The sequence below is a fragment of the Pangasianodon hypophthalmus genome, chromosome 10 (assembly GCF_027358585.1).
Source record: "Pangasianodon hypophthalmus isolate fPanHyp1 chromosome 10, fPanHyp1.pri, whole genome shotgun sequence".
Classification (NCBI taxonomy): Eukaryota; Metazoa; Chordata; class Actinopteri; order Siluriformes; family Pangasiidae; genus Pangasianodon; species Pangasianodon hypophthalmus.
In genome coordinates, this window is record NC_069719.1 from 8251533 (window position 1) to 8274560 (window position 23028).

The window sequence follows — 23028 nt, forward strand, 5'->3', positions numbered from 1 at the left end:
TCATTATTTTGTCTTTCTTCAAATGTCATATAGACTGTCCTGTATATATTTGTACATTTGAGAGTCTGTGTGTGTGTGTGTGTGTGTGTGTGTATGTATGTATGTATGTATGTATGTGCTTTTGTGTGTGTCTCTGTGTGTGAGTGCATTCATGCGTGCGTGTGTGCACTAGAGAAGACATTAAACACTGAGTGGAAAGTACTATAAAGAGTTCGCTGTGCAGTGGAGACATTATATCAGCACTTCAGCATTTTACACGCCATCTACTCACACACACTCTACTCACACACACTCAGTGCCCAGTCCCAGAGATTCAGCCCTACATTCACTATTACTGGCCATCATATCCAACTCACACAGCTTCTCTGGATAAACATTAATAATTTAAACATTGTGCCATATAATTTATTACACATTATTTAATTCATCATGATCACCAGGGGACAGCGGGTCCCTTGTATTTTAGTTAGTTGCTCGTATTTTTCAGATCATATCTTTCATCACTACTTTATTTATTTTATGATAAATAACAAAACTGATGTTTTTTTTTTAAATGTACGAAAATTGACCTATTTGAAATTTTTACCTGTGGTAATCACACAAGGGGTAGGTGGAGGTTAGGTTGAAAAACTCTAGAGTTCTGTTAAAAGTGGCAGGTGGCAGGTGTTCCTATAATACTGCTAGGCCACAGCTTAATTTTGTGAGGTAAAGTATTTATAATTTCATGGACGATTGTTTATCATTTCCATTTTGTTCAAAACATTTACATGGTTATTACATAGTCAGGTATAAAGTATAGTGTATGGTATACAAATACAGTGTGTCTGAGTCTGTGGATAGAAAGCCTTTCTGCTTTGTGTGTGTGTGAATTAGGTGTGCCATGGCGATGGTCAGTGGAGACTGTAGTAAAACATTGGACTGACGTTAAGGATTTCCTAAGATTGGCCTAAAACAGTAAAATAGTACAAATGAAGCAAATGAGTCATTATGATTTTCCCACATCAAAAATAAATGAATATTAATTTGAAAAAGACTGTGTCCTCCTATATAAGGATGTTTCTGAAAGCAACTCTGGGATTACGTTATTGGATGGAAAGTTACTATTGTGTGAATATCGCCCTCTAGTGCCTATGACTTAAGGTTTAACCTCTTATTTATTCCAGTATGTGAATTATTAGAAATAATGTGATAATTTATTTCACTCTTCACTCACACACACTCCAACACTCAGGTTTGGCATTTCACATTACCTCATTATTTTGTCTTTCTTCAAATGTCATATAGACTGTCCTGTATGTATGTATACATTTGTGAGTATGTGTGTGGGTGTGTGTGTGAACAGATGGTGTTTAAAACACTGAAGTGCTAATGTGTCTCCACTGCACGATGAACTCTTTAAACTTTCCACAATGTGTCTAATGGCCTCTCTATCACACACACACACACACACATGTGCACAAACACACAGTATTAATTATTATTATTATTATTATTATTATTATTATTATTATTAATATTATTAGTCCTAGTTACCATTGTGTCTCTGTTCCTTTCTTTTCAGGAGTGGCACCGAAATAAGGTTCAATCGAATAGATCAAGATAAGCACAATGCACAAGGGTTTGTCTAACAAATGTGCTACAGTGCATTACATCAGCAAAGGTCACAGCTATCCATTGAGTTTCCAACGCTGTTTTGACTTGGACTGAATTGAAGTCAGAATATACATGGAGACAGTTATTTAATAATATATATATTATTTTTTAGCTTCTTGGTCTAAATGATTTTCCTTTAAAGTTCTTGCCACTAATGGACAGGGACATTCTGCAAATAAGCTTGAATGTCTCAGCAATAGACAGGTGCCTAGCAGCACCATATATCACTGCTGAAGGCACTTATCCGAACTGAGCAAATGTTTTCACAAGCTATCACACAGCACTAACTGGATCGGATGTCTGTCACCCTGCCAAGCTCTGTGACCTGTTTACTCGAGTCATCAAATCATGGATTTTATTTGTGTTTTCTTTTCTCAGCATGTTCTTTAATCGATTTTTTTTTCCATCTGCTCGGTATAAAAGTAATTCCTGTAAAATATGATTAGCACTTTCCTTTACACGACCTGTTCCACTATAAACTGCCTGTCAGGTGAATTTATACCCACTAACAGATGTGCCATTTTACAGTGTCCTCTTGCGCCTTATTACCAGCTTTACATTAGGGCCCAACTTTGATAAGGCTATACTGAGAAACACCAAAGCTGCTTTATTTAATAGTCAACAAAAATAACTTGTTATTATATCAGTTGTTATTATTATATCAGTATTGTTGAAATAACTGATGTTGTAGCATTATACAGGGAAATTCAACAAACCTCCTTTTTGTAGTATAGTACAGTTTCGGGGAAGCTTAAGAATTTCCAGGCGTTTTGCATTTCTGTGAACATATTTGTTTGAAATCTAGACAGCTGAAAAGAAATTTGCATTGTAAGGCACTTTCCTCGGGCTCATGCTTTCAGGGTTTATCGAGGCCATATTAAGTCAGGTCCTGCTTTTTACTTTATTTTACCTGCACATCTTTGGTATGCTCCAGTGGCACTCTCTGTTTTCCATGTAAATAGAAAGTAAAACAGTAACATCTTGCTCTTTGTGGGATATTTTATTTGCCAATTTTTGGAATTTTTACCTCTAATCTATCTAATAAACGTGAATTCACTACTCTTTATTTTCAGTGAAACCAATCCTCAAACCAGTTAACATGTTTATATAATTTTGAAAACTGCATTTTACAGACTGTAGAGTTATTAGATCTCTAGTTACCGTTTTTACATTAAATTATGCCATGTTGGTGAAAAATAAAGGTGTGTTCTACATGAAACCTCCATTACTTATAGCCTTGGGTTAAGTAAGAGTGTAACAACTTCCCCGGAGGTGGCTGCAAATGCAGACAAATATTCTTTAAGTGAAACATTAACCAAACAAATAATGACAGTGAAAGTACCAAAAATTAGTACTAGAAATGTAAGCTAGTCACAATAACAACCTAACAACAAGCCTCAGCAACAAGGGGAAGAAATGCAGAGCTTATACAGGGGACCAATTGTGGGGAACATAACAGGTGTGCAACAGAACAGGAAGTGTGTCAGAACACAGAAGAAGAAATTCAAATGAACTCTAAACTCCCTCCAGCCCACAAGGCGCGGCTTCTGGCGGGTACATGGACACAAGGAGATCCTGAACCCCTGGGCCACGCCGGAGCTTGAAAGGGGAGCAACGTCCATGGCGAGGCCAAAGGGGGGGAGCGATGAGTGACATCCTCGGCGAGGCCAGTAGGGGGAGCGACGACCATGACGAGGCATAGGTGGGGTGGGGGTGGGGGGGTAAGCTGACAGGGGTCTGGGTTTGGGGGCGACGTCCTCAGCCGAACAAGGGGGCGGAGCGACATCCTCAGCTGAGCAAGGGGGTCCTGCTTCAATTCTTTTGTCTCTGTAAGTAAAATCCTTGCTTTTTTAACAGTCAATAATTTTCTCACATGGAAGAGCTGTTTGCACTTTCCGGTTTTTTTTCTGTAACATAAAAATGTGCATTTTTTGCCTTATTGACTTCAAGGGAGAGAAAAAAAGAGAGGCAATGACTGTTTATAGCTGATGTAATGTAAGTGATAACAGGAACTACCTTGTCTTGTTGATATTCCACAACATTAAATGTAACTATAAACTGTTAAAAAAGTGTGACTCGCTGTCCATTAATACATTTAAATTATCGAATTATCATTCTGGTATAAAAGGAATAACACACATCAGGCTGTGCTGTTCTAGGAAAACAATCCACTTTGGGGTTTTAACAGATAGATCATGCTGTTCTAGGAAAATAATCCACCCTGGTGTCACATGACCTGGCCTGTCATGTGTTATTCCTTACCTATGTTCTATTACTTAACAAAATGCAACAGTCTCTGTAACTTTTTTTTTTTTGGAACTGAGAGTATCATGAATTTATACCTTGTTCATAAGGTCATGACTTGTTGTTAAGCTTTATGCTCCATGAAATGCTCTGTGTGATGTCCATCCAGAAGGAATAACACCAGCTGAGAGTGATTAATCTCTCTTCTACTACATTTAGTGCGCTTGACCAAGCTGCAGCTATCAGATGAAACATTAACCAATGTTCTGCTGACATGGTGGTACTCCTGCGTTTTTAGCAGTGATAAATGAGCTTGTGGGAGACAGCTCCAGGTCCATATTACGGGGATCATGCTCAGTCGTTGTCACAGGAACCACTGACTTACACGCAGCCCTGTCAAACATCCGTTTAAACCTTCAGTGACCAATGAGGATGACGAAAACCACCTCACATAGGGATCCTATTCTTTCGTCTTACTTTGGACCTTTTCCTTTGAGAGACTGACTTCTCAATTTATGAATCCATATCAGGCCACTTTAGAGCCTGACCAGGGTCTCAATTCATTTTTTAATCCAACTTTTGAATATTATTTTTGGATTTTTCAGCAAAGATGGACAATTATTTTGCATTTTTAGTGCAGAATACTGACTGATCATAAGATTGATTTCAACCAAGGAGGTTTTACGACTATACTCGACAAAATCCCACATTAGATTGGGTGTTATCTGATCCACAGCGGGATCTCTGGGCCTTGTGTCTCTCATGCTTGTGGGCATACATGGCTCAGCTCCAGGTCACAGGTACGAGGTTTAGCTGGACCACTCTTCTGGCCCTGTCTCAATTTACCTACCTGCTGTTGGGGGCCACCGTTTTCCAACTGCTTGAGAAAGAGGCTGAGAGCCAAAATCGTAACCACTTTCAGATGGAGAAACTCTACTTTCTAGCTAATTACACCTGCCTGGACGGACAAGCCTTGGAGAAGTTTGTACAGGTCATTATTACCACTCTAATTGGATGCATGTCCTAGTGTTCACGTGTTTTGATTTGTCCTGATAACTCTATGAATCTCTTTGGATTACTGTATTGTTTTCCTGCAGGTGATTTTAGATGCAAGGGAAAGTGGGGTGAACCCTTCAGGAAACTCCACTAACCCGAGTAACTGGGATTTTGGCAGTTCTTTCTTCTTTGCAGGGACAGTTGTCACCACTATAGGCAAGTTAATATAATAATATTTGACCATGTTATGCTAACGTACCATACCATGTCAGTTGGTCTTTATCTAATCAGAAAAGCATGCTTATGATTGTGAGAATTAATGTGGATATTGTGCTCCCTCCAAAGGCTATGGAAATCTCTCACCTACCACATACCCAGGGCAGGTTTTCTGTGTGTTTTACGCCCTGTGTGGGATCCCCCTTAACCTTGCCTTCCTCAACCAGCTCAGCAAGTGTCTCAGCGTTCATCTGGGACGCCTGGAGCACAGGATGATGTCAATGGTGCCTCACAAGGTATCACTGGAAGCCTTTCTCTAAAATGTGTCATCCTAATCACTGTTGAAATATCACTTTACTCACTATTCTAGTCTCAACAGGGGAAAAGATGTCATCTAGCATCCTACAGCGTTATTTGATTGTGTCCCACTAGAGGAATCTTTGAAAGTTCAAACTTCTTTGTAGAAGCCTAAAATAGAGGGTTTGTGTTGTACATTCCCATCCAAATAACCATTGAGGAACCAGTAGGGACTGTTTTGGAAATCCTGTTTTTAGTAGAAATGCTAGAGTAAGAGTACGGCAGCAATAACTCAGTGCTCAAGGCTCTGGGCTATAGCTGAAAAGATTCAGAGGGACTTAACCCTCAACTGCTCCAGGGCACCATATGATGGCTGATCCTCTACCCTCTATATTCCTTCCTGTATATGTACACTTGACATGTACTAAAGCATACCTTTCCTTGTCTCTAGGGTGATACCCTCAAGGGTGCATCTTTCGTACCTTTAGTATGTACCTTTTACCTGGTATGGTGTATCTATTGCATCTTTAAAGCTTTACTCTAAATGCTAATTAAAGGTGCTACAGTGGTTGTTAAGGTCATTTTATAGGCACTACAACTGGGGTATCATTTAGCTCGTAAAAGTGTTATTACGTTTAAAAATCATTTTTTTGACATTGAATCTAATAAAACATGTATTTAACCATTTAGAAAATGTGTTAATCTCAGGCAACAATGTCATTTTTTTCTTACTGAAAATGGCATTTTGCTCTTAAAAGATAATGACCAGTGTTGAAAGTAACAGGGTTAAGGGTTATTTTTGGCACAGAATTAGCAAATATACAAAATGTGGTTAATTAGCATCCATGATAATTGTATAAGGACATTAGGGACAATCTAATGATTTACTTAATTATTTTTTTAAATTAATAACTGACTTTCAGTCTATAATTAAGCAGTGTTGTACTTTCAAATTGAGCTCAATCAATCCATATCGCAATATGATGGAAAATAAATTTAAAAAAAAGAATGACAGAACTTAATTTTAATATTTGCATGATTGTTTGGGGAATTTTGGATGACTTCCCAGTGAAAATGCGAATTTTGGAATATTCCAAACGTTTCACAGGAATGAATGTGTTCAGGTAACAGGGTTGAGTGAATGATGTGGGACTAAAATGTACATTATTCATAATTGGTAGTGAAAGATTCATGGAAAAGGACATTTCAAGCATGAGATTTTACATGGATTCACAAATCAAGTAAGGAATAACACACTGTAGACGGTGCTGTTATACAAAAATAATGCACACCTTCTGACCAATCAGATTCAAGCATTCAAACAAACTGCGGTATAAAGCAAAAGGAATTTTTGTAGTATTTTAATGATTTCATATTCAAGGTAAAGTTTAGTTAGGCCTGTAATTGGTCTGGACAGGCAAAAATGCTGTTTTCTAAGTGCTGTAAAGAGGTTTTCAATAATGTTTTACGTACTTTTTTTAAAATAAAAAAAAAATCAGAAACATGCACATAGGGTCCTGTGAAGGAAACTTATCTAAAGGTATATTCATGTTTCCATGTGATATATATATATATATATATATATATATATATATATATATATATATATATATATATATATATATATATATATATATATATATACATATGTAGATAGATAGATAGATAGATATAGATATAAATATATACATATATATTTTAAAGGTGTAAATGATGCATCCCATCTCAGCAATGATGAAAGGTACAGTTTAGAGAGTGTATATATAACGGCTGTCTTCGTCATCAAGACACACGTAAATTGTTTTTAGAGCACAACTGTCTGATACACACTCGTGTACAGCTTAGTTATGTACAATGAAGACTTCAATATAGCTCCTTCTCAGAAGATGTGGATGTTTTGAGCGCAGCAGTGTATGGAGGTGCTGGCGGTGGCCTTATTCCTGCTCATGGGCAGTATGCTCTTCCTGATCTTCCCGCCGGTGATCTTCAGCTACGTGGAGGGCTGGTCATATGGAGAGGGCTTCTACTACGCCTTCATAACACTCAGCACCATCGGCTTTGGAGACTACGTGGTCGGTGAGTACCACTTGATTAGTGCTCCAAATATCCATATCTGTATTCGTCTTTAAACCTGATGTCTAAACTGGAAGGGTCTTTTAATGAACCAGTCTGCCTCTGGCAGTTCATAATTGTTTTTTTTTTTTTATTCTGCTTGTGCTGTGTGTTTTTTTGTATGTGCAAGTGCTATTTTCTAAGACCTCTATTCTTAATCAGATTCCGTGTGAACCCTTCTGGCAAGCTGTCAGAAAAAAATCTGTTTAGAACACATAATGTTCAATCCGCATTTGGTTCTATCCCTACACTGGATGTGTGAAAGGACAATTAATTTGCTCTTATGTGTACTGTACTTAGTAGTCTTTAGGTACGTCTAACTGTGTACAAGGGTCTGATGTCGAGTATTATTTTTGGCAGGAAATGGGCAGGACAAGCAAAACGTCTCTGTGTACCGCTGCCTAGCAGCAGTGTGGATCATCTTTGCCCTGGCATGGCTCGCCCTTCTTCTCAACATAGGCGCCAGGATCATGGAGCATTTTCTCTGCCTCAAACAGCCCCCCATCACTGTGAGAGACGAGCGAAAGTCTTCAGTAAAGAAGCAGGAGGAGGGTCTGAGTACACCAGAGAACCAACCCCAAGAGAGGGAGAAGAGGGAGAAGAAAAAATGCTTCTTCAAAATCAGAATGGTTTAAGCTTTGTGGTTTAAGACTCTCAAGAAATGAGCTGTTATTGGCTGTAAAGTGTACATGTCAACCATTTTGTTTTTTCAACATCTTTGTACATATAATGTGTACATTATATTCTAGATGTCATACATCACTTGTTGAAATTTGTGCCATGTTAATGTCTTGTAACAACAACTTCTATTAATTTCATGCCATACAATGTTTCCATTTAAAAAGTTAAATTACATGGGATAAATCAGCAGAGCCCAAATATTTTGGCCCAATAGATTGTGATTATGGGTGCTATATGAAACCAATATCACAACTAAGGGGTCACCCCCAAAGGTTGTTGTTTTCACACTTGTGTTTTTTCCCCCTGATAGTTTGGTGCATTTGTTGAAGTGTGAATAGTTTTCAAGCCCAGGAGTGGTCCAGAGAACCAACCCATGGCCCTCTTAAAAATGGTGGTCTGGGGCTCGGTTCAACCAAACCATGGTGTGGTCTGCATCAGGTGTGGAAGCTAACTGCTCTCTGCGCTGCATGCCCAGTTAAGGGACTTGTTCAAGTTGTCATGTTGCTTCCTGTTTTATGATGGTAAGGAAGAGTTGTTATGGTCAGCAGAGGAGATGGAACACCTTACTGTTAGCGTTGCAGTGAGAGCATCATAAAAATGCACAGCTCATGCTAGTCTGCGTGGCTAAAACTCTTCTTATGCATCCAAAATGTGCTTTTCTTCACTTCTTTAGTGTTGGGAAGAGAAACGGATGATCCTAGTACTTACAAGTTTTGCAACAAAATTAACATACTGAATTGCACAATCAATCCATGGATCAGAAGGTATTCTTCCATGTGAAACCAAAACTGCAATGAGCCCCTCCTCCAAGAAAGCCCAGAAGCAGTTCTGGGAGTGGACTCAAGTGTTTGGGCCAAGTGTGAAAACGCCCTTAAAGTAATTTGTGAGTCAAACACACCCAAATTAAAGTGTGGATGACAGCTCAAAGTTTTGCTGATAGTCATATGACTTCTAAGCACTTGTATCTACACAGTCTGCTTGTCAGTAGTGCATTATGCATTTGCATTTATCCTTTGAGTATTCTTGTTGTGCCTTGGTATTTGCATCCACTTTTTGTTTTTTACATAGCTCAGGTTACATCCAGGATGAGCATGCATTCAGTCAACTATCAAAATACGTTAGACATTTTACTGAACTGCTTTTCATATTTGAAGACCACTGGTATGACAATTATTCCTATATATTCCCCTTTGCAGATTTTCAATGACTTGTCAATTAACATGTGCTTGTATGTGTGCGTGTGTGTGTGTGTGTGTGTGTGTGTGTGTGTATATATATATATATATATATATATATATATATATATATATATATATATACTATTTTTCTAATATATATATTGTGGAAGAATAGTAAATTAGGTATCGAGTTATAAAACAACACATCAGAATGATTTGATGATCTGGTGATGTGGTGTTTCCTTTCCAACAGCAGTCACTACAGAATGAAGACGAGAGACAATTTAATCAAGACACTTGAAATGGATCATCATAATACTGCCTATTTGCTGTGTCATTGAATTGAGTTGAAAATCTCTGCTATCATGTTTATTATGTATTTACACTGGTACCCACTGTGTTATAAGTAAATTTGCAATTAGATTGTTTGATTACACTTTAATAACATTTTTGGAGTGCGTTGAAAAGCCAGTCTTTACCACTCTCCCTCATTCCCTCTCTATGTGGCTTGCTAAATCACAGTCAGCCATTATTTGCATAGTATGCCTTAAAGGACGTAGCTTGATTTGCCTGTCACACAAACGTGGGTAAATCCACACCCAACACCTCTGCACTGTAGAATATCCACAAATTGGTAAACCTAGGAAGTAAGCCTCAGGAGCCACTATGGCCTCCATACGGTCAGGAAAGCTTTTCAAAAGGTTCAGTTTTGTCAAGTTTTTTTCTCTGCTGTTGCTCGGAGCGGGGTACTTGACATATGTCCTCATTGGAGGGATCGTTTTCTGGAAGCTGGAAGGAGACCAGGTAACGAGTGACATTGCTCAGCTAGAGGTGAAGAAAAGAAAGCTTCTCCAGGTTTATCCATGTCTTGGACAAAGTGGTCTTGAGGAACTGGGAGAGGTGAGTCAGGAAAAAAAGCATTTTTATAAAGATATTATAAAGATAGTAAAACAGCGTTAGCTCATTCAGTCATGCCATGGGCTCGCTCTGTGAGTATTTTTATCCTTTATAACATATAACAGAAGCAATCACAAGTGATCAGATATTGGCCTAGATTTTCAAAAGGTCTGGTCTGGTCTAGATGGGTTATTTTATAGATAGTTAATTGATATCAAAATGGTGAATTTGATCAATTGCTTTTAAGTACCTCATGAATTGGCTGAAAACCTAAAGGTCTGTATTTATATGATGATGTATATATGAAAGCATGTCTTACACAATATACGTGCACTTTGAATCACTCAGACCTGTGATATTCACTAGTGGAAAACATAAACACAGAAACCATCATAGACTCTACCACTCCCTGTGCTCAAGTCAGTACTCAAACTTCCATGCAAATGACCAATAGATGGAGTTAGGGTAAAGTTCATATGCTCCTCATACACTGACACAACAGAGAGTCTAGATAATAAACCAAGGATTTAACAGACAAACTAGTGTCTATGACGTCTCATGCTCAAGGTTAGCTTACGCTGCATATTTCATGAGCAACTATAGGGTTCCTTGATGCTCAAGAACCCATTCAAAGTCATTTGCTTCAAATAGCTTGTGGCCATAGACTAAAAACCTGGATATAGATTAAATTGAAGTGTTTTAGAGTTAAAAAAATCCCAAAGGCTGGACAAAAGTGAAAGACACAAATGTGTGTTTAGTTCAATAAAGGGGAAAGTATAGTATACACTACAATAGGTAAAGAATAGAAGAAAACACTGCACTAAAACCAGTCTGAGGAAAACAATTTTCTTATTGTTTATGTTTATTACATGAAACATAATTGTACATGCTTAGAAAATATAGAACCCTACAAAATAATGTTTATTATTTTTAATATATAATAATATACACACTTTAACATTTTAATATATAATAATAACATACTATCATGGTTTCTGCGGCCACAGTTATTCAAGCTGTATCATATTTACATGCTGAATTATATTCAAGCATGCGATTTTATATTTACATACAGCAGCACAGTTGTACATATGAGCTGACATCAAGCTACTTTGAATGTTGTGGAGTCATTGCCATCATGACGTATTTTGCTTTGCATAAAAATACTCTTGCATTAATATAAAAGGAGTATACATCATATCATTCTATTTCAGCAAACTGACATGCAAGCACTAACAAATCAAATGTTCTGACAAAATTATCTAGTTAATTTTTAATACTGTCTTTTATTCTTACCATGTTGTCATGTAGAGTTCTGGCATGCCTTATTAACAATTCAACTCAATTGTGAATCAGGGCTATATAATATTTTTAGATGCTACTCTGAGTCTAATAAATCAAAACTGAAGGAAACTCATACTGGCCATCACTATATTTCAAAACACACCTGCACTCAGTTTTCTTTAATTATCTTCCCTGTAAATAATTTCTTAGCACTTCCACAAAAAACACTATGGAATGCTAAGGATAAGCTCAGTTTGTCACTATATTATCACTTACTTATCACCGTCAAAACTGCACATATATCATGGTTCAATATGTATCATGGTGCAAAATACAAAGTATTAGAGAATAACGTTGTAATGTTATATACCAATAGCTACAGAGCCTGCATTCCATGCCAGATAGCTAACTGTTATGGTGCTTTGATTGGTTAAACTACTGTTAATCACTGAGAATATGATAATGTAAAACCCAGACTCAAATACTGAAATCTTGCTTGTGTTTACCTGTGACATCCTGCTCATGTTTACCTGAAAGCTAATTTACTAGTAGTTACCTAACTGGCTAGCTTCTGTATTAGCACATAAAGTAAACTAAACTAAGAGCTTAGCATCACCAGGGTAAAGAGGGAAGGGTGTGGTAGGGGTGTAGACCGATATAGGGGTATAGAATATGCATGAAGTTAAACATTCATGCATATTCATAAATCATTGCATACCTTATAAAGGGAAAATGTGTAGAGATGTGCCTAATTAATTCAATTAAATTTTATTTGTATAACACTTTTAGCAATATACACTATCAGATTTACTGAGATGAGGAAGAATCCTTCAAAGGATTAGAAGGCCATAGATAGTGGGCTTATAAATCATTACAATAATCAATTGTAGAAGAGTAAACGTAGAAGAGCAATGTGTGTTGAAAGGATTTTCACAGTGAGTAGCTATGAATAGGAGTCCTGGGAGTGTTTATGATTACAGCAGCAGTTCTTAGAACAGGAGTGTCAAGCTCAGATTCTACCTGGTCCACATTGGCATTTTGGTGAGACCCTGAAGAGATGTATTTTTTAAAACTTATTTTTAAAAATTGAGTTTATTTTAACTTAATTTATTCTATTGATCAACACCAATAACCTAGGCTCTGAAATTAAAATAGAATGTTTCTAGGAAAAAGATGAGCTAACAGAAACTATTCAAGTGTATGCACTATTAGGTGATAACGCATATTATACAGATTAAAGTTTGTTTTATGAATGCTTTACTTTCTTTAATTAAACAGGATCAACCAACTGGGATCATGCAATTTTCCCATTTCTAAGCTACTAGCCAGATAGCTACACTATAAGCAGAGAAATATGGAGATGCAATTTTCCCCTATTACTAACATGTTACCTTGATCATTTGATTGTGGAACTGTCATAAAGGCGTTTTATGGAAATGTTATTAATATAGCAAGATTGGATGATGGTGGATTGTACCTCAAGTTATTAAATAACAAATTTGTGCCATCACCACTACTACCATCCATTCAAAAAATGAGCACATTGCACTCATCAATATAATTGTTCAGATCACGAAAACAAAAATGAAAACCAAAAATTAAAAACCAAAATTAATTCCTAGATACACCAATACCAACACCTGACGGGTTTCAGAATTGGTTAGACAAGAGTGTGACGTTGGCTTTAATAAGTGTGTCAGCTATGTGAGATGTGAGCCCACGAATTCTAGATAGTGTGAATGTTAAGTAGTAGTTTTCACAAATTCATTAATATTTTTGAGTCCAACATATGTCTTAGAAGGTAGCAGGGGAGATTATCCACTGAAGCAAGAGTGAGTTTTGGGCATAAACTATTTTTGGAAAGTGCAAATCTTTAGGGAATCCATGTGGAACCATCCACATCAGCAGAAGGTAAATCACAAATACAGGAAGCTTTAAGCAGAAGTAAAGCATCAGGATGAATCAGGTAGGTCCAGAGGGTGAGAGGAGCCACAGCAGCAGATGCATGTCAGGATCTGGCACAACAGATTATTAGCTATGCTCTTATCATACAGTGGTGTAGGCTCTAAAGTGCGATCAGAGCGCAAGCAGGAACTCCAGCACATCTAGCTTTTACAACATAAAGAAAAGGGAGAGCCAGAAGGTAACACAAGAATGACGGCACTCTGTGACATTACTAAAAAAATGACATCTTAGCAAATGAAAATATCTTGAATATAGTCATATTTATCTAGTATCTCCTATTATAATATTACAATAAACCAAATATATGATTATTTAAATATATAGATTATTAAACCTATTTCTAGACACTTTTACTACTTACAAGCTTGAAATAGTCTTGTAATATTGGCAGATACAGTAATTTCACCAATTTTAAGCATTTATTTCTAGAAAGAAGCAAAATTATCTGCCAATACAATATGAGTAAAAAAGTAAACTAGAAAAGGTTTAATACACTACATGTATATGTGGTTTATTGGAATCTTACTATAATAGGAAATACTAAATAAATTTAACTTTTTTCCAAATATTTTCACTTGCTAAGATATTTGAGAAGTTGGGGAGTCAAAGTAGTGTCAAAGTAGTGTGGATAAAATATCTGGTTTGCACAAGGGCTGCTTCATTCTGGACTAACTTGGACTGGCTTTACAATAGTCCAACCTAGAGGTAGCAAAATCATGAACTAGTTTTTCTGCATCATGTAGTGACATTATATTTCTTAGCTTCAAACGCTTCTGAGATTAAAAAAAAAAACCTATTATAATAATATTATCTACATGGGCTTCAAATGAGAGACTGGAGTCTATAATCACACCAAGGTCTTTCACTGCTGCACATGATGTAACTGAAAGGCCATCTAGAGTTACTACATAATCAGAAAGCCTACTTCTAGCTGCCTGTGGTCTTAGAAGAAGACTTCTGTCCAGGGTGTGATTTTCTTTACATATTCCTCAACTTTATTAAGCTGCTGTCTGCCAACTAGCTATGCTGAGTGTCATCAGCTAATACCATGTTTATGAATAACTGTACCTAGTGGTAGTATATATAAGACAAAAGCAGTGGCCCTAGAACAGAGCCAGGTGCAATTCCAAACTTTATTTTGTATGCAAAAAAGTCGCCATTAACATTTAAAAACTGATAACCATCAGTCAGATAAGACATGAGCCAGAAAAGAGTCATTATCTTAACTGTGAAAAAAATCTAATAGTCTGTGTAGAAAGGTGTGAGCCATAACAAAAGCTGCACTGACATCAAGCAATTTACATTTACCTTATTTGGCTGACATTTTAATCCAAAGTGACTTACAACTAAGACAGGTTACTGCACAAGGTTAAAGGTTACCACTTACCACTGAGCTGCCACTAGTCTTGTAAGTGATGCAAAAAAGGATAGAGAATCCTGATTAATGGCTAGAAATAGGGCATTTACTACTTTAACCAACACTGTTTCTGTATTGTAGAGAGGCCTAAATCCTGACCCTATGCACATATTAGTTTAACTGCTGATCTTGAGATAAAGGGGATGATTAACACTGACCTGTAGTTTGACAGCTGACAAGGATCAAGGTCAGGATTTTATCAGTTGATTGATAATTGCTAGTTTTAAAAAAAATTCGGGAACATAGCCAATGCTGAGGGAGGAGTGTAATAATTTTAATGGAGGTTTCATTGCAACTGGTATTTATTTAAGGAAATGTGTAGGTGTCAGATCTAGCAGATAAGTTGATTTTGAAGAGGAAATAAGTGAAATTAATTCAGTGTGTTGGATTGGGGTAAAGGATTGTAATTGCTGTGCTGATATAATTATATTAGTCTCTACAAAACTGGGTATCAAATTATCTGAAATTAATACTCAATTAATTAATCCAATTAATGAATTTCCCTCAATATCCTACCCTGCATGACATAATAAATTATGATGATGATCAAGATTATGAGGAAGATAGTAATAATGATAACATTGGGAGAGTATCATAGGGTCCTGGAATTGCTGCACATTCGCAGTTCAAAATACAACTGCTGTGTTGATGTGAAAAACCACACAGATATTCAAATGCACTTTGCAATGCAAATAAGGCAATAGATTGGCTTCCCAAGTTCTTAGAATATGGTGGTTTGAAGCAAGCATATTTAAAAATGTTTGTCTTGTTTCAACAATTAAAATGGCCTATTATATGACTTCCAGGTCTAATGCAGCTAAAACATGTTTTCTGTTCTATAGAAATTTTAATAAAACCACAGGATAAAACTATAAAGATAACACAGTAATACACACTACATCAACATTATGATTTACGAGTACAATGGCAACACAAAAACAGATCAAATATAAGATAAAACAATACAAATGTGCTTCAGTGTGCAAAGAAATACTGTATAATCTAATAATTTAATGTTGAATTGCTTCTCATCAGTAATATTACATCAGTCTTTGAAGCAGAAATTATCAGTAATGTGACTAGTAGTTCTAATATGTACCTCTTTTTTTTTTGGAGGTATGCAATGTAATGTAAATGTAAATGTATGAATTAACCCTAATGTTTTACCAGTTTTTGGAAACTGTTACAGCATTTTGTTGATATAAATGGTGCTTGGGCTGCATTCTAGTGTTATGTCTTGGTACTAACAGAGGAAAGAAACTGACTATATTAGAAGTGAAAATAGACCATTATAAACATTTTTATAGCTTTGAAAGTAGATAGGGGTTTTAGAATAAATTGCAATTTAAATTGCAAAAAATTGCAATTTAAATTGCAATTTTTATTATTATTGCATAAAAACAATTTGTAGTAATAATATGTTATATATGTGCTGAAGACTGATATGATGTTGCTTATTACTGTGTTGAAGTTTATGCTGGAGATATCTAAGAATGGGATGAGTCTGAAAAATAACCACACAGCCGGAGGTTTCTGGAAGTTCACCAGCTCAGCAGTGTTTGCTGCCACAGTGGTGACAACTATTGGTAAGACAGTGCAATAGGGTTGATCTTGTGTGTTTCATGGTTGATAATATGACTGCTTTTTTATAGTGCTTAGTACAAGATATTAACCCTTTGCTGGGCTTAGTACAGCCTTGCCCTTTTAGCCTGTCCACATAAATATATGTTGTATTCTAGCAGTTGAAATATGTAAATTTTTGATTACCAATGTGATTGGCTGTGGGTACTGTTGTGTTCTGCAAAGGCTATGGGAACATCAGCCCTAGTACGATGCCTGGTCAGATGTTTTGTGTGATCTTTGCCATTTTTGGAATCCCACTTAACATGGTGGTCCTGAACCAAGTGGGCAAGTACATGCTGGCCATCGAAAGAAATTTCTGCACTTCGATTGCGAAAAAGACCAGCCACCAGGTGAAGCGTTAGTCCATCCATAATATTTAACATCAAACATTAAGTGATAGTCTAAATAAATGTAAATAAATGAGCAGTTGGAGCAAATAATACAAACCCTCTAATGTAAATAGATTTCCATGTTACATTCTGCTTTTGTGCATATGTTTCTCTTCATTTCTCAGAAATGTGTTCTGGTGTCACTCCACTTTGCATCATTCATTGGCTCGGCAGCCCTCTATTTGGTGGTCCCTATGTTATTTTTTCATGCGTATGAAGGCTGGACCTATGCACAGGGCATCTACTATTGCTTTATCACACTCAGCACAGTAGGTTTTGGAGATTTTGTTGCAGGTAAGGCTTTGAAATCCACACCCACATACACAAACTACGGACACACCACACCCAAGAGCTCATTTACTTACGTGCTTATCCTCATTTTCTTTTTTCCTTCATACCCTGCTTTTCAGATTATAACCCTAACAAGGATTACCCTGACTGGTACGGATGCATCTTGGGAGTTTGGATATTTTTTGGCATGGCTTGGCTGGCTTTACTGATCAATCACACTATTGACCTTCTGGGGCACTTAGATGCTTACCTTAAATCTGGGAAAAACAGTGGCAAGACAAACAAGTCACAAGACCAGGAGCTACCAGAGACACAGCAGAAAGATCCTGAAGAAGAGAAAACAGATGATGTCTGTGAATGATCTGTTCATGCAGGACACTTTGGTCAATGCCAACATGCGCACACACACACACACACACACACACACACACACACACATACAGATCAGACGTACTGTATAATAGGATGTAAAAATCTCACTTACAGTCTCTACAGTTTGCACACTTGGTAGATAAGACAATATATTATATTATACTGTATATGTGCTCTTTGTCCACAAAGATGTCTCGTCTAGTTTTAAAATTTTATAAACAATGAAGGATCATTCCAGATTTTGTATAGTTTAGTCTAAGCCACGTTTCTGGCTCCCTCTTATTATTTTCCACTACCACTACTAACTGTGTTCTTACCACTAACCAATGAATCAGATGTCACTCTCTGGCATTGACCAACACATTTACATAAACAGCTAAGTAACTTGCGGTCAGATATGACTTTATAGTTATTGCTGCCGTCCACTTACAACTGGAATGTCTACAACTATTTTTGGATTACAGTATCTTTTTTAAAGGCTGTGTGTGAATGCTCCCTAAAATTCTGTAGATATTCAGCACCAGTAGCAGGACTGACTGGTGACCTGTATCGCCAAATAGCAACAACGTCCACAAGAGGGCATAGCGATTTCAGCTATTCTTACATCCTCTTTAACTCCTAAGGATGAATGTATTTTAAGGTTTAAGGCTCATTTTTCTTTGTATCAGTCCGTGTTCTATATAAAATGTTAATTTTACTCATACATTATTATTGTATTATTTACTCATACTTTATTATATTATTATTATACTATACATTTTATTAAATGGCATTTATATATATATATATATATATATATATATATATATATGCACACACACACACACACACACACAAACAGTATATACATATATATATATATATATATATATATATATATATATATATATATATATATATATATATATATATATATATATATACACACACACACCACACACACAATAGCAATATAGGAAATAGCAATAGTTTTATAGAGACGGTTCACAGTCTCTGAAAAATGGCCAGTCCCATATATCACATAATATAATCACATTTAACCACTGAGTCTCCACTCAGGTTAAAAACAGCTGGCTGCACAGCGCTACTGCACATATACCTTCTGGAATGTTTGGATTTTTCATCTTCAGCTTTTGTTCTTAAGAACCACACGCACTGACTTGTCAATGAAATTAATCACTTTGTCATTGTGTAGGAATGTTTCCTTGAGATTTATCTCTTTTGTGAAGCTGGCCCATGCACAACAAGAGCAAGTCTTTACAATAAACTACAAACTTGATGCGGAATTGATAATTCATTTGATTGTGAGAATATTCCACAGAACTAAATGCTGTTTTACACAATGATCAACACTGCTTGTGTGCTGCAGAAAGTAAAGCATTATGCTGTATGTAATTCATATTCACCTGCAAAACTGTGCACACTGAGGTAGAAAGTTCATCTGCTGACTTCCCACAACTTTTGAGAGTCCAGATGGAAATCCACTCCAATGGACACACAGCAGGACAAGCTGCATATCTGCATCCAAGTGACACATTCATAACACTGTATTGTTGGCTAGCATGTAAAGATGGCATTACGTACATGAACTCTATAGAATGTAATGTACTGTATATGTACTATGACAATTAAATGAATATGTCAGAATGATCAAAAAACATAACAAGTGCTAATTGTTTAATATTTTAATCCATACAACCCATAGAAATAACTGAGTTTAAAGAATGTTCATATTGTAAATGGGAGTCCTGTGAAGGTACAAATCTACAGTATCCAGGTGAGATTATCCACTGAAGCAAGGGTGAGATTAAACCTGTTTTTGGAAGTGCAATCTTCAGGGTTTCCATTGGGATGAATCAGCATGTGCATCACATCAGGCAGCAGGAGTACACATACTGCTCAAAAGAGAGAGAGAACAGGTTATTAAGTATACATTTATCCTACAGTGGTTTAAAACGGTGTACACTGTGATCAGAAAATGATGTAACCAAGCTTGATATCCAGTACGTATTGTCTCATAAATTTTTACTCCAGTCCAGTATATCAATGTTCAGATGTTTTGCTCCAGGCCATTGTTTAAATATTTTTTTCGTGGAATGACAAAAGGCCTTGCTCGCAGTTATTGAAGCATCACATTGTCCCACATATTTAGCCTTAAGGTAAGTGAGTGAACTCAGCTGATGTTAACTCAGTCACTGGTAATTAGAAGCAGCATTATGATACATGATCTTATGGGTGAAATGTGTCATTTTAATACGCACTTGCTGAAGCCCATATGGGCCTGAGCCTGTGGTGCTGTAATAATGTGAAGTACAATATTCCTGAGAGTTGGTGCTTATGCAGTAAGACTAGGTATAGATGTGCTTGTTGTATTAGAGCAGCTCAGCACTCACTCTCATACACTCAGAAACACACCCACCTTCATTTCAGCCTATCATCTGATCCTATTCTGGGGGTCAGTCCTAACTGTGTTTATTTTTCACATGTCCTCTTCCTTTATCTAACCAGTCAGGGAACATAATTCAAACCAACCTCTCTCTCTCTCTCTCTCTCTCTCTCTCTCTCTCTCGCTCTCTCAGCCTTATGTTTGCGTGTAAAGATTCAGAAAGGGACTTTCCTCACACATTGTACTCACACTGCGTCCCTACAAAACAGATCACGCTATAGAAATAAAACATTATCCCCTAAACCTCCTTAAACCTATTATTCAGTTATTCATAATCATTTCGAGAGTGTTACAGGGCAGAGTAACACCCTCAGAGGAACATGCTGTCTGCCCTCTTCCAAATACACGAGCTCACAGACGCCTGCGATCGGCGAGTGTCGCTGTGATTGACAGGGTATGGAGAGTATGCCACCCCCCCAAAAAAATAAATAAATAAATAAAAAAAATGGTTCAGGTCTTCTGTTCATGTAATGCAAAAATAATGACCCATGAAAGTAATTCCACTGTATATAATGCCCAGGACAAAACTAATTAAAGCCCTATTGCACATATTAATGGATTTCTAGTGCCAGCACAAATTCCATGATTGTCCCTCCATGAAGGCAAGGCCACAAAAAAAAAAAAAAAAAAGGAAAATACATGAACCAAGAAGTCACATTAACCACGGTTTCATGCTCTGACCTCAAAGCATGGCGATTCTCTTATCAATGATTAAACAATCTGAAACAATCTGCTGTGCACCACCACAAGGCCATCTGTCCATTCCACAATTGACGTGTTTCTTCTCTTGCTTACGCATATGCTGTTGAGTGCAAAAGTCTGCTTACCCTTAAGGCAAAATTTATAAGACAAATAAATGTAGTTGATATTTATAATAAGTATGCATGTGCCTGTTATATTATAATGAAAATAAAGCAGTTACACCAGTTGTTCTTCCTCATCTCTACAGACTTGCTAATTGTTCCTAGACACATGACACGGTTATGATCTGTCGCTTCCAGCTAAAAAAAAAAAAACAACATAGTTTCAAAATGACATGCGCCCAGATCCATTGTGGAAGTTACTGACATACAGTCAGCTATGCATGCAAGTACAAACCTCTCATGAATGCCTGGCAAGCCCAGTCAAATATTTCATTTCCTTTTTTTAAAGCTCTTAGTTTTATTGGTCTTACAGTTAGTTAATGGCATAGTGGTAAAGTCGTTACACACCAAACAAAGCAATGAAGCATGACGATGCCTTTATATATTTACACAAGAAACACAATTTGCCTTGTTGCTCGTCTGCGTCCTGAGTGTATGTATTATGGTTATACTGTAATCATACTGTAAGTTATTTTACATAATGCCTTAAAGCAAAACTAACAGAAATTGAGCTTTTATTCCCACACATAATATTTGCATACCAGCACTGTGGCAGGTGCCCCATGAAAGCACATCTTTTCAACTGTGGATAGACTGAGAATTCCTTGAGAGCCATGCACACTTTACAAATGTCTGCATTTGTCTGCAAGAGCAAGAGCATTGAAAAACATACACAGTGACTCATTGAGAGCAGTGCGTTTGAAACGTGTACCGGCACATAACTGCAAGGCTGAAGGGAAAACAAACACGTGTCATTGTTGTCATAACATTAAGGCCAATATCCAGGTGGCAGGCAGAACTTGTTTTTGTAGGCAAGAAAAGCCCTCTGGCTGGGTGGAGGGCCAAACCATTATGTAGTTCTTTATTTTTTGAATGACTCGATGTGTACCGTCAGGGGAAGCAAGAAAGACTGAGCATCACAACACACACACAGCTGGCACAGTTGAACCTGCAGTCGTTGACCTCAGAAGCAGCGTAAAGAGAAACAAAGTGCAGGTCAGATTATTCTTATAACAATAGAAGGCAGGATTAGCAGTGATCAAGTGACTTTGTTCGTACTAGCTGGTTTGTCAGGATATTATTCTACTGTACTACCTGTGAGCATTGCACAGTTGGTTATGAAATTGTCATTTATACATAATATGTAAGCATATTGCATACAGTCCATTCCTCATATCCTTTATGATGCAAATACTTTTTTTTTAAGTTAGACTTTAAATCCTTATCGGATATGACGAATGCCTCAAGCGACTATAAAACAGTTTGCACTTTGCCACTTGTAAGCAGCAAAATAGCACATTAAAGCCTTCATAAACCTTTCTATGACTGCTTACTTTGCATCAATACATCATCATAATAAAGTGGACAAATGCCTTGCAGTTGAGGCCAAAAATTTACACACAGCTAGGCTAAAGATATTCAATCTGTTTTTCTACTTGCTTTCAACTCGCTGGATTCATCTTACCATATATTTCTTTTGGCAAGTCAATTAGGTTATCTACATTGTTCACATCAGAGGTAATTTTAAAACAATCCATTAGAGACAGATTTATTTCAACTTTAATTCACTATATCAGGATTCCGGTAGGTCGAATGTTTACATACATGAAATTGACTGTCTGTTGGCTGTTGTGTAAAAAAGAGAAGCCCCTACTCCAATATAAGCATGAAAAAAAAGCCAGACTGAAGTTTGCAGGTGAGCATCAGGGCAAAGACCTAGCCTTCTGAAGGACAAAAGTTTAACTGGTTTTGCAACATCATGTTGTGGGGGGGTTTTGCTGGAAAATGGACTAGTGCATTTCAGAAAATAGACAGGCATCATGAGGAAGGAGGATTATCTAGAAATCCTCCTCAACACATCAGCCAGAAAGTTAAAACTTGGTTGCAACTGGGTTTTCCAGCAGGACAGTGATGTTAAGTCTACCTCCAAGGTTGTAACAAAATGGCTTAAATACAATAAAGTGGAAGTGTTGGAGTGGCCATCACAAAACCCTGACCTGAATCCCATAGACGATTTGAGGACTGAACTGAAAAAGCATGTCCAAACAAGGAGGCCACCAAACCTGACTGAGCTACACCAGTTATGTCAGGAGGAATGAACAAA

The 23028-nt window shown here is 36.9% G+C and overlaps 3 protein-coding genes across 3 annotated transcripts in view; all 3 read left to right on the forward strand.

Annotated features, from left to right (window-relative positions):
• Window positions 1-1726, forward strand: part of kif6 (kinesin family member 6) — a 95402-nt gene extending 93676 nt beyond the window's left edge. The window contains exon 22 of the mRNA XM_026944259.3: window positions 1562-1726. Within this exon, the coding sequence (XP_026800060.3) occupies window positions 1562-1578 (17 nt within the window). The 3' untranslated portion in view covers window positions 1579-1726. The remainder of the gene's footprint in view (window positions 1-1561) is intronic.
• A 2296-nt stretch (window positions 1727-4022) lies between these two features.
• On the forward strand, window positions 4023-9717 carry LOC113545099 (potassium channel subfamily K member 16). The gene is made up of 6 exons (XM_026944251.3): window positions 4023-4888; window positions 4995-5109; window positions 5239-5405; window positions 7314-7482; window positions 7879-9360; window positions 9631-9717. Exons 1-5 carry the CDS (start codon window positions 4676-4678, stop codon window positions 8151-8153), a joined length of 939 nt encoding a protein of 312 aa, XP_026800052.1. The 5' UTR covers window positions 4023-4675; the 3' UTR covers window positions 8154-9360; window positions 9631-9717.
• Window positions 9718-9916: 199 nt separating this feature from the next.
• On the forward strand, window positions 9917-18383 carry kcnk17 (potassium channel, subfamily K, member 17). Its single transcript, XM_026944148.3, has 5 exons — window positions 9917-10277; window positions 16412-16526; window positions 16747-16913; window positions 17078-17246; window positions 17363-18383. Exons 1-5 carry the CDS (start codon window positions 10044-10046, stop codon window positions 17602-17604), a joined length of 927 nt encoding a protein of 308 aa, XP_026799949.2. The 5' UTR covers window positions 9917-10043; the 3' UTR covers window positions 17605-18383.
• Window positions 18384-23028: the final 4645 nt, after the last annotated feature.

Bases quoted from the DNA above. Each gene is read 5' to 3' on its own strand.
- LOC113545099 (XM_026944251.3), top strand. From the start codon at position 4,676: ATGGCTCAGCTCCAGGTCACAGGTACGAGGTTTAGCTGGACCACTCTT. The intron at 4,889-4,994 runs GTCATTATTACC...GTTTTCCTGCAG, and splicing joins CCTTGGAGAAGTTTGTACAG to GTGATTTTAGATGCAAGGGA. The intron at 5,110-5,238 runs GCAAGTTAATAT...CTCCCTCCAAAG, and splicing joins GACAGTTGTCACCACTATAG to GCTATGGAAATCTCTCACCT.
- kcnk17 (XM_026944148.3), top strand. From the start codon at position 10,044: ATGGCCTCCATACGGTCAGGAAAGCTTTTCAAAAGGTTCAGTTTTGTC. The intron at 10,278-16,411 runs GTGAGTCAGGAA...ACTGTGTTGAAG, and splicing joins GTCTTGAGGAACTGGGAGAG to TTTATGCTGGAGATATCTAA. The intron at 16,914-17,077 runs GTGAAGCGTTAG...TTCATTTCTCAG, and splicing joins CGAAAAAGACCAGCCACCAG to AAATGTGTTCTGGTGTCACT.